At 46.1% G+C, this 15,833-nt stretch overlaps 1 protein-coding gene across 1 annotated transcript in view; it reads left to right on the forward strand.

Annotated features, from left to right (window-relative positions):
* LOC106595535 (alsin) overlaps nt 1-15,833 on the forward strand; it is a 154,793-nt gene that overhangs the window by 21,959 nt on the left and 117,001 nt on the right. The window contains 4 exon segments of the mRNA XM_045712935.1: nt 287-364; nt 1,390-1,497; nt 6,859-6,972; nt 8,751-8,922. Of these exon segments, the coding sequence (XP_045568891.1) occupies nt 287-364; nt 1,390-1,497; nt 6,859-6,972; nt 8,751-8,922 (472 nt within the window).

A 15,833-nucleotide genomic window follows, 5' to 3' on the forward strand; every position in this document is an offset into this window, starting at 1 on the left:
TGCCTTATCCTATTGCTTTATACTATTGCTTTATACTATAGCCTTAGCCCATTGCCTTATCCTATTGCTTTATCCTGTTGCCTTAGCCTATTGCCTTATCCTATTGCCTTATCCTGTTGCCATTTTAGCATTGTATTTATTTGATTGCCTCTCGCTTCCTACGAATTTAGAGGAGAGACTGTTAAGAAGTTATGACGTGAACAATATAGCATTTCGTATCTAATATTGTAGCGTCCTATAAATTGAGAGACCGGTGTGTAATATAACAAGGCTTTATCCCTCCCAGGTGTTTTCGTGGGGCAGCAACAGATCCGGCCAGTTGGGACACATGAACAGCCCCACTACCATGCCTCAAAAGGCCAAGGTGCTCTAAACGACATTTACCTACTGTAGAGTGAATATATTCTTGTCTTTTAGTTATTTTCATGGTTATACTGTGCTGCTGGTCTAACCTGGTGGTCTAGCCTGGTGGTCTAGCCTGCTGGTCTAGCCTGGTGGTCTAGCCTGGTGGTCTAGCCTGGTGGTCTAGCTTGGTGGTCTAGCCTGGTGGTCTGCTGGTCTAGCCTGGTGGTCTGCTGGTCTAGCCTGGTGGTCTAGCCTGGTGGTCTAGCCTGGTGGTCTAGCCTGCTGGTCTAGCCTGGTGGTCTGCTGGTCTAGCCTGGTGGTCTGCTGGTCTAGCCTGGTGGTCTAGCCTGGTGGTCTAGCCTGGTGGTCTAGCCTGGTGGTCTAGCCTGGTGGTCTGCTGGTCTAGCCTGGTGGTCTGGTGGTTCTAGCCTGGTGGTCTCAGCCTGCTGGTCTAGCCTGGTGGTCTAGCCTGGTGGTCCAGCCTGGTGGTCTAGCCTGCTGGTCTAGCCTGGTGGTCTAGCCTGCTGGTCTAGCCTGGTGGTCTGGTGGTCTAGCCTGGTGGTCTGCTGGTCTGGTGGCCTGGTGGTCTGCTGGTCTAGCCTGGTGGTCTGGTGGTCTGGTGGTCTAGCCTGGTGGTCTAGCCTGCTGGTCTAGCCTGCTGGTCTAGCCTGGTGGTCTAGCCTGCTGGTCTAGCCTGGTGGTCTAGCCTGCTGGTCTAGCCTGGTGGTCTAGCCTGCTGGTCTAGCCTGGTGGTCTGCTGGTCTAGCCTGGTGGTCTGCTGGTCTGGTGGCCTGGTGGTCTGGTGGTCTAGCCTGGTGGTCTAGCTTGGTGGTCCCAGATCTATTATCTGCTGCAAAGCCAATTCCTACGGTTATTGTCATGCATTATATTTGACATGTAGTTGGCTTTACCCTGCTGCTAGTGTTACCCTGCCACCAGGTCCCTCACACTCTGACAGCTCCTGGCTGATCTCTCTGTGTGTGTGTGTGTGTGTGTGTGTGTGTGTGTGTGTGTGTGTGTGTGTGTGTGTGTTTTGACCTCCAGATGTCAGAGGGTCTGCGTGTGTTTGACCTGGCAGCAGGGCAGAGCCACAGTGTGTTCCTGGCTGATGGTGACTGCTGCCAGCCCATCCTCTTTTACAGCGGTCAACAGGTCAGTAATGTCCTCTGTAGCAGAGGTCAACAGGTCAGTAATGTCCTCTGTTACAGAGGTCAACAGGTCAGTAATGTCCTCTGTAGCAGAGGTCAACAGGTCAGTAATGTCCTCTAGCAGAGGTCAACAGGTCAGTAATGTCCTCTAGCAGAGGTCAACAGGTCAGTAATGTCCTCTAGCAGAGGTCAACAGGTCAGTAATGTCCTCTAGCAGAGGTCAACAGGTCAGTAATGTCCTCTAGCAGAGGTCAACAGGTCAGTAATGTCCTCTAGCAGAGGTCAACAGGTCAGTAATGTCCTCTAGCAGAGGTCAACAGGTCAGTAATGTCCTCTAGCAGAGGTCAACAGGTCAGTAATGTCCTCTAGCAGAGGTCAACAGGTCAGTATGTCCTCTAGCAGAGGTCAACAGGTCAGTAATGTCCTCTAGCAGAGGTCAACAGGTCAGTAATGTCCTCTAGCAGAGGTCAACAGGTCAGTAATGTCCTCTAGCAGAGGTCAACAGGTCAGTAATGTCCTCTAGCAGAGGTCAACAGGTCAGTAATGTCCTCTAGCAGAGGTCAACAGGTCAGTAATGTCCTCTGTAGCAGAGGACAACAGGTCAGTAATGTCCTCTGTTACAGAGGTCAACAGGTCAGTAATGTCCTCTGTTACAGAGGTCAACAGGTCAGTATGTCCTCTAGCAGAGGTCAACAGGTCAGTAATGTCCCCTGTTACAGAGGTCAACAGGTCAGTATGTCCTCTAACAGAGGTCAACAGGTCAGTAATGTCCTCTGTTACAGAGGTCAACAGGTCAGTATGTCCTCTAACAGAGGTCAACAGGTCAGTAAGTCCTCTGTTGCAGAGGTCAACAGGTCAGTAATGTCCTCTGTTGCAGAGGTCAACAGGTCAGTAATGTCCTCTGTAGCAGAGGTCAACAGGTCAGTATGTATGTCCTCTGTTACAGAGGTCAACAGGTCAGTAATGTCCTCTGTTACAGAGGTCAACAGGTCAGTAATGTCCTCTAGCAGAGGTCAACAGGTCAGTAATGTCCTCTAGCAGAGGTCAACAGGTCAGTAATGTCCTCTGTTACAGAGGTCAACAGGTCAGTAATGTCCTCTGTAGCAGAGTTCAACAGGTCAGTAATGTCCTCTGTAGCAGAGTTCAACAGGTCAGTCATGTCCTCTGTTACAGAGGTCAACAGGTCAGTAATGTCCTCTGTTACAGAGGTCAACAGGTCAGTAATGTCCTCTGTTACAGAGGTCAACAGGTCAGTAATGTCCTCTGTTACAGAGGTCAACAGGTCAGTAATGTCCTCTGTTACAGAGGTCAACAGGTCAGTATGTCCTCTAGCAGAGGTCAACAGGTCAGTAATGTCCTCTGTTACAGAGGTCAACAGGTCAGTAATGTCCTCTGTTGCAGAGGTCAACAGGTCAGTAATGTCCTCTGTTGCAGAGGTCAACAGGTCAGTAATGTCCTCTGTTACAGAGGTCAACAGGTCAGTAATGTCCTCTGTTACAGAGGTCAACAGGTCAGTATGTATGTCCCCTGTTACAGAGGTCAACAGGTCAGTATGTATGTCCTCTGTAGCAGAGGTCAACAGGTCAGTATGTATGTCCTCTGTTACAGAGGTCAACAGGTCAGTAATGTCCTCTAGCAGAGGTCAACAGGTCAGTAATGTCCTCTAGCAGAGGTCAACAGGTCAGTAATGTCCTCTAGCAGAGGTCAACAGGTCAGTAATGTCCTCTAGCAGAGGTCAACAGGTCAGTATGTCATCTAGCAGAGGTCAACAGGTCAGTATGTCCTCTAGCAGAGGTCAACAGGTCAGTAATGTCCTCTAGCAGAGGTCAACAGGTCAGTAATGTCCTCTAGCAGAGGTCAACAGGTCAGTAATGTCCTCTAGCAGAGGTCAACAGGTCAGTAATGTCCTCTGTTACAGAGGTCAACAGGTCAGTATGTATGTCCTCTGTTACAGAGGTCAACAGGTCAGTAATGTCCTCTGTAACAGAGGTCAACAGGTCAGTATGTATGTCCTCTGTTACAGAGGTCAACAGGTCAGTAATGTCCTCTAGCAGAGGTCAACAGGTCAGTAATGTCCTCTAGCAGAGGTCAACAGGTCAGTAATGTCCTCTAGCAGAGGTCAACAGGTCAGTATGTCCTCTAGCAGAGGTCAACAGGTCAGTATGTCCTCTAGCAGAGGTCAACAGGTCAGTAATGTCCTCTAGCAGAGGTCAACAGGTCAGTATGTCCTCTAGCAGAGGTCAACAGGTCAGTATGTCCTCTAGCAGAGGTCAACAGGTCAGTATGTCCTCTAGCAGAGGTCAACAGGTCAGTAATGTCCTCTAGCAGAGGTCAACAGGTCAGTATGTCCTCTGTAAAGCCCAGTTTAGATACAACAGACGAGATGTGACACAACGGTCGTAATGAGTTTGTTCTACAACAGTTTGCTTCGTCTGAACGGTCTAGTTTTAGAAAGTCTCACGTTCGGCTGCTGAATTTCCCAAAATGCATTATTACATTTGAGTAATTTAGCAGACTTACAGGAGCAATTAGGGTTAAGTTCCTTGCTCAAGGATACATCAAAATATTTTTCACCTTAGTCGGCCCGGGGTTTTGAACCAGCGATCATTCGGTTACTGACCTCTAACGCTCTTAACCACTATGCTACCTGCCGCCCATATCGTATCTTGACCGAAGACTTACAGCGAGACGGGTCCCTTTGGCCAATCAGAGAACAGCGCGCTGACGTTCTGTGTTCAGCCAAGCAGCTAGCTTGCTAGCTAGCCAAGTGGACACCTAGCTAGCTGTTTTGTTGCAGTAGTAGCTAGCCAAGCGGACACCTAGCTAGCTGTATTGCTGCAGTAGTAGCTAGCCAAGCGGACACCTAGCTAGCTGTGTTTCTGCAGTAGTAGCTAGCCTACCGGACACCTAGCTAGCGGTATTGCTGCAGTAGTAGCTAGCCAAGCGGACACCTAGCTAGCTGTATTGCTGCAGTAGTAGCTAGCCAAGCGGACACCTAGCTAGCTGTATTGCTGCAGTAGTAGCTAGCCAAGCGGACACCTAGCTAGCTGTATTGCTGCAGTAGTAGCTAGCCAAGCGGACACCTAGCTAGCTGTATTGCTGCAGTAGTAGCTAGCCAAGCGGACACCTAGCTAGCTGTATTGCTGCAGTAGTAGCTAGCCAAGCGGACACCTAGCTAGCTGTATTGCTGCAGTAGTAGCTAGCCAAGCGGACACCTAGCTAGCTGTTTTTCTGCAGTAGTAGCTAGCCAAGCGCACACCTAGCTAGCTGTATTGCTGCAGTAGTAGCTAGCCAAGCGGACACCTAGCTAGCTGTTTTTCTGCAGTAGTAGCTAGCCAAGCGCACACCTAGCTAGCTGTATTGCTGCAGTAGTAGCTAGCCATGCGGACACCTAGCTAGCTCTATCGCTGCAGTAGTAGCTAGCCATGCGGACACCTAGCTAGCTGTAATGCTGCAGTAGTAGCTAGCCATGCGGACACCTAGCTAGCTGTAATGCTGCAGTAGTAGCTAGCCATGCGGACACCTAGCTAGCTGTAATGCTGCAGTAGTAGCTAATCATGCGGACACCTAGCTAGCTGTATTGCTGCAGTAGTAGCTAGCCATGCGGACATCTAGCTAGCTGTATTGCTGCAGTAGTAGCTAGCCAAGTGGACACCTAGCTAGCTGTATTGCTGCAGTAGTAGCTAGCCAAGCGGACACCTAGCTAGCTGTATTGCTGCAGTAGTAGCTAGCCAAGCGGACACCTAGCTAGCTGTATTGCTGCAGTAGTAGCTAGCCTAGCTTGCTGATATTTCTCTACAAAGTGCATGTATTCAGTTTGCTACAACATAGCGGCGGCAAAGTAGCCTAGTGGTTAGAGCGTTGGACTAGTAACCGTAAGGTTGCAAGATTGAATCCCCAGAGCTGACAAGGTAAAAATCTGTCGTTCTGCCCCTGAACAAGGCAGTTAACCCACTGTTCCCTGGTAGGCCGTCATTGTAAATAAGAATTTGTTCTTAACTGACTTGCCTAGTTAAAATAAAGTTAAAATAAAAATAAATAGCATAGCTTTGTTTCAAACTATGATCACACCTGGTCTTCTTACTCTGGGCTCCCGAGTGGCGCAGCGGTCTAAGGCACTGCATCTCAGTGCTAGAGGCGTCACTACAGACACCCTGGTTCGATTCCAGGCTGTATCACAGCGGTCTAAGGCACTGCATCTCAGTGCTAGAGGCGTCACTACAGACACCCTGGTTCGATTCCGGGCTGTATCACAACCGAGCCATAATTGGGAGTCCCATAGTGTGGCGCACAATTGGCACCAGCGTTTTCCGGGTTTGGCCGTCATTGTAATATACGAATTTGTTCTTAACCGACTTACGTAGTTAAATAAATAAATAAATAAATAAAACAAAATGAATGTAAATGCCTGGTCTGCTGTTCGACAACCCAAAATTCTAAAACTGGCTAGTCTCGTCTCGTGTTGTCTAATGTATCTGAACCGGACTTTACATGTGTGTTGTAATACTGTATAAGTTAAGTGTTGTGTCTTGCGACGTTAAACACTGAGTGTACAAAATATTAGGAACACCTTCCTAATATTAAGTTAGGAAGGTGTTCAGAACAGCCTCAATTTCGTCTGGGGACGTGGACTCTACAAGGTGTCGAAAGCGTTCCACACAGGGATGCTGGTCCATGTTGACTCCAATGCTTCCCCACAGTTGTGTCCAGTTGGCTGTGCGTCATTTTGGGTGGTGGACCATTCTTGATACACACGGGAAACTGTTGAGCGTGAAAAACCCAGCAGCGATGCAGTTCTTGACACAAAACCTCCCCTTCATCTACACTGATTGATGACATCAATAAGGGATCGTATCTTTCACCTGGATTCACCTGGTCAGTCTGTCATGGAAAGATCATGTGTTCCTAATGTTTTGTCCACTCAGTGTACATTGTAGATAGTATTTTGAACCACGTTATGCAACTCTAAAAGAAATGTAATTGTTTTACATTGTGAGAACTAATAGATTGTTTCATTTCTGTATTTCTTCTGTTTTTGTTACTGTACATGTAGAGTCATTTTTCAGTATCTGCTGAATCAATAGCTTTCCGGAGGAGTCTCTTCCCCCTTCTGCTGAAGCCTGTGTGTGTGTGTGTGTGTGTGTGTGTGTGTGTGTGTGTGTGTGTGTGTGTGTGTGTGTGTGTGTGTGTGTGTGTGTGTGTGTGTGTGTGTGTGTTAGCTGGGTTGGTGGTGTGTGTGTGTGTGTGTGTGTGTGTGTGTGTTTTTTTCTTCTTCTTGTATAGTCAGTGAACGTATAACAGGAATGCCTTTATAGTTGAACAAATTTCCCTATGGGAACAATAAAATATTTATGAATGAATTCAGATGATGGAGACCATACCTGAGAAACACATACCTGGGACAGGGTCAACTGAGAGCTCTCCCTCTATGACTGACACTTATACCCTCAGACCTGTCCTACTGCCCTTCTGTATGAACGTGAGTAGAACACAATCACTACCTCTCTATAATATGTGGGCAGTCTTCCCGTGTGGCTCAGTTGGTAGAGCATGGTGTTTGCAACGCCAGGGTTGTGGGTTCGATTCCCACGGGGGCCAGTACAATTATTATTTTTTTTAAATGCATGAAATGAAATGTATGTATTCACTACTGTAAGTCTCTCTGGATAAGAGCGTCTGCTAAAAAAATGACTAAAATGTAAATGTAGAAAGAACGTTTTTACCCCTAACGAGCTTCAGCCCAGCTTGAACGAAAGGGTGTAAAATCCCACAACATTTCTTTTACCCCAGAACACTTCGACAGGTGTTGGGACCTGTCGAAGAGATCCAGGAGAATGAAAAAGGAGCACTTTTTTTATTAGTAACTGTCTGTTCGTTTCCCCTGTTAATAAATCAATCAGATTAATGCGGAAACAAGAGTGCTCCTTTCTCTTGATTTGTATAATGTATTATACAGTGGGGGGGGGGAAAGTCTTTTTTATAAAATCCCTCCTGAGATGTGTGCAAACCTGGTGGCCAACTACAAGAAACGTCTGACCTCTGTGATTGCCAACAAGGGTTTTGCCACCAAGTACTAAGTCATGTTTTGCAGAGGGGGTCAAATACTTATTTCCCTCATTAAAATGCAAATCAATTTATAACATTTTTGACATGTGTTTTTCTGGATTTTTTTGTTGTTATTCTGTCTCTCACTGTTCAAACAACCCTACCGTTAAAATTATAGACTGATCATTTCTTTGTCAGTGGGCAAACGTACAAAATCAGCAGGGGATCAAATACTTTTCCCCCCACTGTAACATACCAGTAACTTGTCCCCTGAGACTTGGCTATAGACTCCTACCAGTAACTTGTCCCCTGAGACTTGGCTGTAGACTCCTACCAGTAACTTGTCCCCTGAGACGTGGCTGTAGACTCCTACAAGTAACTTGTCCCCTGAGACGTGGCTGTAGACTCCTACCAGTAACTTGTCCCCTGAGACTTGGCTGTAGACTCCTACCAGTAACTTGTCCCCTGAGACTTGGCTATAGACTCCTACCAGTAACTTGTCCCCTGAGACGTGGCTATAGACTCCTACCAGTAACTTGTCCCCTGAGACGTGGCTATAGACTCCTACCAGTAACTTGTCCCCTGAGACTTGGCTGTAGATTCCTACCAGTAACTTGTCCCCTGAGACTTGGCTGTAGACTCCTACCAGTAACTTGTCCCCTGAGACTTGGCTGTAGACTCCTACCAGTAACTTGTCCCCTGAGACTTGGCTGTAGACTCCTACCAGTAACTTGTCCCCTGAGACGTGGCTGTAGACTCCTACAAGTAACTTGTCCTCTGAGACGTGGCTGTAGACTCCTACCAGTAACTTGTCCCCTGAGACTTGGCTGTAGACTCCTACCAGTAACTTGTCCCCTGAGACTTGGCTATAGACTCCTACCAGTAACTTGTCCCCTGAGACGTGGCTATAGACTCCTACCAGTAACTTGTCCCCTGAGACGTGGCTATAGACTCCTACCAGTAACTTGTCCCCTGAGACTTGGCTGTAGATTCCTACCAGTAACTTGTCCCCTGAGACTTGGCTGTAGACTCCTACCAGTAACTTGTCCCCTGAGACTTGGCTGTAGACTCCTACCAGTAACTTGTCCCCTGAGACGTGGCTGTAGACTCCTAGGCTAACTCCGTAAGAGCCTACAGTCATGTATCTGGGCAATATCATAACATGCCACATAAAATATTGCTATGTAATGGTGTTGGTGTCTTCCTGTCTAGATGGGCTACATCAGCAGTGTGTATGGCGGAGGACAGTCCTGTCTAGCCCAGGCTGACCTCAACGTGATGGGGTTCATCTCTGCTCTCCACGAGCTGGCTGCAGCAGACAGGAAGTTCTACTGCAGGCTCAGAGACGTCAAGAAGCGGGTGGTCAGGCCTCTACTGAAGAAAGGTGAGACGAAAGACATACAGACATAGGGATAGGGCTGTTGAGGTAACTGTATTACCCGCCACGCAGGCGGTCATGAGTCATGAAGGCAGTCAAATTCCACTTGATCTTTTAGTCACGGTAATTACTCTTCTCCAAGCTCTGACGCTGCTGATGGTCATTAGTAGCCTACCAAAACTAGCTAACTGCCAGGTACTCAGCACTCTATTGTCCCTCTAATCACTCTGACAGCAATGCAAACGTAATGGAAAACCCTAATCAAACACTTCATGAGAGTCCATGAGCTCATGTTGCGCAATATTTCTATAGGCTATTGCGTGAGAGAATAGAGTGATGGCCTCTAATAAAAAGAGGAGGATTTAAATGTATTTTTTTTCCCACTGCTCCTGTTTCCAGACAGGTGCATGATAATGGTCCATTCTGAATGTTGTCCCGTGTGGCTCAGTTGGTAGAGCATGGTGTTTGCAACACCAGGGTTGTGGGTTCGATTCCCACGGGGGACCAGTACGGAATATTTTTTTTTTTTTAAATGTATGAAATGTATGCATTCACTACTGTAAGTAGCTCTGGATAAGAGCGTCTGCTAAATGACTAAAATGTAATGTAAAATATATTATTTAGTATATTTAAAGACAAGATTAAATCAAGAATAGTGTGATGGGTGACAATATTAGCCAATCACTTGTGAATTATATATGATCACTTGTGAATGATGCCCAGCATAAAAAAACAATGCTTTTTTTTTTTTTCAACTTTTTCAAATCATAGTCGCACACCTCATGTAGCCTTGCCCATAGGCCTATATGTTTTGATAAGGTTTGTATCATAACTAAAGTGGCCAAATAACTTCTTCAAATTAAGCACATTAATCCGGTTTACAACGGGTGTAGATCCTAACTGGTGTATATAAAGCAGCGTGTGAGTTTCAAATTTGGGGGAAGATCATTTTTACCTTAAAAATGCACCTTTATAATAAAAGCATAATAATTGCATTTGCGGTCACTTTTTGATAATGGTATTTTTTTTCTAATGGAACATTTGCGGTTATGTCCTACTCCCATGTGTGCGTTGCTGCACTTATAATGTGTAGGCCGTCATTGTAAAATAAGATATTTTTCTTAACTGACTTGCCTAGTTAAATAAAGGTAAAACAATTTTTTTTAAAGAGTTTATCAACATTTTAAGCCAAACGTTCTGATCTGTTGCGTCAGCCACATTGCGTAAAATCTTTGGGGGGGGATGCTAATGGTTGTATTAATTTGGGATCTATCGCATCCCACAACTGTCCCCAGACTATGTTTGGAATATTTATTTCTCGCACAGAATAGAACAGGTCGACTTTTGTACAATGGGGGATAGTAGATTGACGTAGGATAGTGCTTTTGCTGTTCGTTAGGCCTACTCATCTTGTTGGCTGACGAAAAGTAAATGTGGACATTTCTTCCAATATCTGTAATATGCTACCTTGGAATTGGATAATGACGCGCGCAGTTGTGTCTCCGATGTGCCTGTCTTCACTTGTAGCCTGTGAGAAAGACCTGATCACATGATGGAGAGCCATGTGAGTGAGATGTGATTCGGAGCGCTCAGTACTTTTTTTTTTTTAGAGTGCATCGGGGCCACACAAAGGGGATGCCGCTGTGAATTTCTGGGCATTATCAAGTGCTTGTCTCATTGTGAATGAGAGACTGATGAAGTGTGTACAGCCTGCGCAAAAAAAACTAAGCAGAGCTCATGCCTTTCAAGATACTTTTTTCAAATCATCATTTGTCTCATCATGCAGCCTTACAATGTATTAAAAATCTAAACATATATCCCAATGTTTGTAGAACAACTAAAGTTACATTAATAACTCTAAATTAAGCATATAGGAGGACCTATTTCTTTGTTAACCGCTCAACACAGAATAGCTATACACTACCCTTGAAACGTTTGGGGTCACTTACAAATGTCCTTGTTTTCCATGAAAACATACATGAAATGAGTTGCAAAATGAATAGGAAATATAGTCAAGACTTTGACAAGGTTATAAATATATATATTTTTTAAATTTAAATCATAATTGTGTCCTTCAAACTTTGCTTTCATCAAAGAATCCTCCATTTGCAGCAATTACGGCCTTGCAGACCCTTTGGCATTCTAGTTGTCAATTTGTTGAGGTAATCTGAAGAGATTTCACCCCAATGCTTCCTGAAGCACCTCCCACAAATTGGATTGGCTTGATGGGCACTTCTGACGTACCATACGGTCAAGCTGCTCCCACAACAGCTCAATAGGTTTGAGATGCGGTGACTGTGCTGGCCACTCCATTATAGACACAATACCAGCTGACTGCTACCTCCCTAAATAGCTCTTGCATAGTTTGGAGCTGTGCTTTGGGTCATTGTCCTGTTGTAAGAGGAAATTGGCTCCAATTAAGCGCCGTCCACAAGGTATGGCATGGCGTTGCAAAATGGAGTGATAGCCTTCCTTCTTCAAGATCCCTTTTATCCTCTGTACAAATCTCACACTTTACCACCACCAAAGCACCCCCAGACCATCACATTGCCTCTACCATGCTTGACAGATGGCGTCAAGCACTTCTCCCGTATATTTTCATTTTTTCTGCGTCTCACGAATGTTCTTCTTTGTGATCCGAACACCTCAAACTTAGATTCGTCTGTCCATTAAACTTTTTCCAATCTTCCTCTGTCCAGTGTCTGTGTTCTTTTGCCCATATTTTCTTTTTATTGGCTGAGTCTGAGATATGGCTTTTTCTTTTGCAACTCTGCCTAGAAGGCAAGCATCCCGAAGTTGCCTCTTCACTGTTGACGTTGAGACATCAATCTCTCCATAGCCCAGTCTGATGTCTCCACATGCTTCAAGATGGCCACCATTGTTCCTGTACCCAAGAAGGCAAAGATAACTGAACTAAATGACTACCGCCCCGTAGCACTCACTTCTGTCATCATGAAGTGCTTTGAGAGACTAGTCAAGGATCATATCACCTCCACCTTACTTGACACCCTAGACCTACTTCAGTTTGCTTACCACCCCAACAGGTCCACAGACGACGCAATCACACTGCACACTGCCCTAACCCATCTGGACAAGAGGAATACCTATGTAAGAATGCTGTTCATTGACTACAGCTCAGCATTCAACACCATAGTACCCACAAGCTCATCAACCCCGGCCTGTGCAACTGGGTCCTGGACTTTCTGACGGGCCACCCCAGGTGGTGAAGGTAGGAAACAACATCTTCGCTGACCCTCAACGCTGGGGCCCCACAAGGGTGGATGCTCAGCCCCCTCCTGTACTCCCTGTTCACCCATGACTGCGTGGCCATGCACGCCTCCAACTCAATCATCAAGTTTGCAGACGACACTACAGTAGTAGGCTTGATTACCAACAACGACGAGACGGCCAACAGGGAGGAGGTGAGGGCACTCGGAGTGTGGTGTAAGGAAAACAACTTCTCACTCAACGTCAACAAAACAGAGGAGATGATTGTGGATTTCAGGAAACAGCAGAGGGAGCACCCCCCTATCCACATCGACGGGACGGTAGTGGAGAAGGTGGAAAGTTTTAAGTTCCTCGGCGTACACATAACGGACAAACTGAAATGTTCCACCCACACAGACAGTGTGGTGAAGAAGGCGCAACAGCGCCTCTTCAACCTCAGGAGGCTGAAGAAATTTGGCTTGTCAAAACCCTGACAAACTTTTACAGATGCACAATCCAGAGCATCCTGTCTGGCTGTTTCACAGCCTGGTACGGCAACTGCACCGCCCTCAACCGCAGGGCTCTCCAGAGGGTAGTGAGGTCTGCACAACGCATCACCGGGGGCAACCTACCTGCCCTCCATGACACCTACAGCAACTGATGTCACAGGAAGGCCAAAAAGATCATCAAGGACAACAACAACCCGAGCCACTGCCTGTTCACCCCGCTTCCATCCAGAAGGCGAGGTCAGTACAGGTGCATCAACGCTGAGACCGAGAGACTGAAAAACAGCTTCTGTCTCAAGTCCAGGTTGCTAAACAGCCATCACTACTGCCTACATTGAGAACAAATCACTGGCCACTTTAATAAATTGGATCACTAGTCACTTTAAACAATGCTACTTTAATGCCACTTTAATAATGTTTACATATCTTACATTACTCATATCACATGTATATACTGTATTTTATACCATCTACTGCATCTTGCCTTTGCCCCTCGGCCATCGCTCATCCATACATTTATATGTACATATTCTCATTCACCCCTTTACACTTGTGTGTATAAGGTAGTTGTTTGCCAATTGTTAGATTACTTGTTAGATATTACTGCACTTGTGGAACTAGAAGCACAAGCATTTCCCTACACTCACATTAACATCTGCTAACCATGTGTATGTGACCAATAACATTTGATTTGATTTTGAATAAACTGGATGGTCTCCGTTTGACACTATCCTACCAACGTGACATTAAAAACTGTACTATCTTATGTTTCACCGAGTCGTGGCTGAACTACGACATGGACAATATACAGTTGGCTGGGTTTTCCAGCATCGGCAGGACAGAACAGCTACGTCCGGCAAGACGAGAGGTGGAGGTGTGTCTATTTGTCAATAACAGCTGGTGTGCGAAATGTCTAATATTAATACCTACATGTTTCAAGCAGACCACCATAATCCCTGAAAGTGAAGGTAACCTGCCTAAATGATGGTAAGGGTAGGCAACAACACATCTGCCACATTGATACTCAACACGGGGGCCCCTCAGGGGTGTGTGCTTAGGCCCCTCCTGTACTCCCTGTTCACCCACGACTGTGTGGCCTAAGCACGACTCTTACACCATCATTAAGTCTGCTGACATCACAATGGTGGTAGACCTGATCACCAACAATGAGACAGCCTATAGGGAGGAGGTCAGAGACCTGGCAGTGTGGTGCCAGGACAACAACCTCTCCCTCAACGTGAGCAAGACAAAGGAGATGATCGTTCACTACAGGAAAAGGAGGGCCGAACACACCCCCATTCACACGGACAGGGCTGTAGTGGAACAGGTTGAGAGCTTCAAGTTCCTTGGTATCCACCAACAAATTATCATGGTCCAAACACACCAAGAAAGTTGTGAAGAGGGCACGACAATGCTTTTTCTCCCTCAGGAGACTGAAAATATTTGGCATGGGTCCCCAGATCCTGAAAACGTTTTACAGCTGTACCATCGAGAACATCCTAACTGGTTGCATCACCGCCTGGTATGATAACTGCTCGGCATCCGACCATAAGGCATTACAGAGGGTAGTGCGAACGGCCCAGTACATCACTGGGGCCAAGCTTCCTGCCATCCAGGACCTCTATACCAGGCGGTGTCAGAGGAATCCCTAAAAATTGTCAAATACTCCAGCCACCCTAGTCATAGACTCTTCTCTCTGTTACCGCACGGCAAGCGGTACCAGAGCGCTAAGTATAGGTCCAAAAGCTCCTTAACAGCTTCAACCCCCAAGCCATGAGAATGCTGAACAATTAATCAAATGGCCACCCAGACTAATTGCAATGACCCCCCCCTACAAATTACCTCGACTAAACTGTACCCCCCTAATGACTGGTACCACCTGTTTATTGTGTTATTTAATTTTTTTACCTTATTTTATTTAGTAAATATTTTTTTAACTCTATTTTCTTAAAACTGCATTGTTGGTTAAGAGCTTGTAAGTAAGCATTTCACGGTAAATTCTACACCTGTTTTTATTCCCGGCATATGTGACAAATAACATTTGATTTGATTTGACTGCACACTGCCCTTTCCCAGCTGGACAAGAGGAATACTTTTGTAAGAATGTTGTTCATCGACTACAGCACAGCCTTCAATACCATAGTGCCCTCCATGCTCGTCACTAAGCTTCCTGATGGGTCTACCCCAGGTGGTGAATGTATGCAACAACACCTCCGCCACACTTGTCCTCAACACGGAGGGGCCCCACAGGGGTGCGTGCTCAGCCCCTTCCTATACGCCCTGTTCACCCATGACTGTGTTGCCACGCATGTCTCCAACTCAATCATTATGTTTGTTGACGACACAACAGTGGTAAAGAGTGTGGTGGACTGATCTCAATGTATTTATGAGATATTTAAATGTATTTATAAAGCCGTTTTTTTTTACATCAGCCGATGTCACAAAGTGCTGTACAGAAACCCAGCCTAAAACCCCAAACAGCAAGTAATGCAGGTGTAGAAGCACGGTGGCTAGGAAAAACTCCCTAGAAAGGCCAAAACCTATGAAGAAACCTAGAGAGGAAAGAAGCTAGGCCTCTTCTGGCTGATCTGTGTTGTAGAGAGGGTGGTGGATTGATCTGTGTGTTGTAGAGAGGGTGGTGGATTGATCTGTGTGTTGTAGTGAGGCTGGTGGATTGTGTGTTGTGGATTGTGTGTTGTAGAGAGGGTGGTGGATTGATCTGTGTGTTGTAGAGAGGGTGGTGGATTGATCTGTGTGTTGTAGAGAGGGTGGTGGATTGATCTGTGTGTTGTAGTGAGTGTGGTGGATTGTGTGTTGTAGAGAGGTTGGTGGATTGATCTGTGTGTTGTAGAGAGGGTGGTGGATTGATCTGTGTGTTGTAGAGAGGGTGGTGGATTGATCTGTGTGTTATAGAGAGGGTGGTGGATTGATCTGTGTGTTGTAGAGAGGGTGGTGGATTGATCTGTGTGTTGTAGTGAGGCTGGTGGATTGTGTGTTGTGGATTGTGTGTTGTAGAGAGGGTGGTGGATTGATCTGTGTGTTGTAGAGAGGGTGGTGGATTGATCTGTGTGTTGTAGAGAGGGTGGTGGATTGATCTGTGTGTTGTAGTGAGTGTGGTGGATTGTGTGTTGTAGAGAGGTTGGTGGATTGATCTGTGTGTTGTAGAGAGGGTGGTGGATTGATCTGTGTGTTGTAGAGAGGGTG

The sequence above is a fragment of the Salmo salar genome, unplaced genomic scaffold (assembly GCF_905237065.1).
Source record: "Salmo salar unplaced genomic scaffold, Ssal_v3.1, whole genome shotgun sequence".
In the NCBI taxonomy this organism is placed as follows: Eukaryota; Metazoa; Chordata; class Actinopteri; order Salmoniformes; family Salmonidae; genus Salmo; species Salmo salar.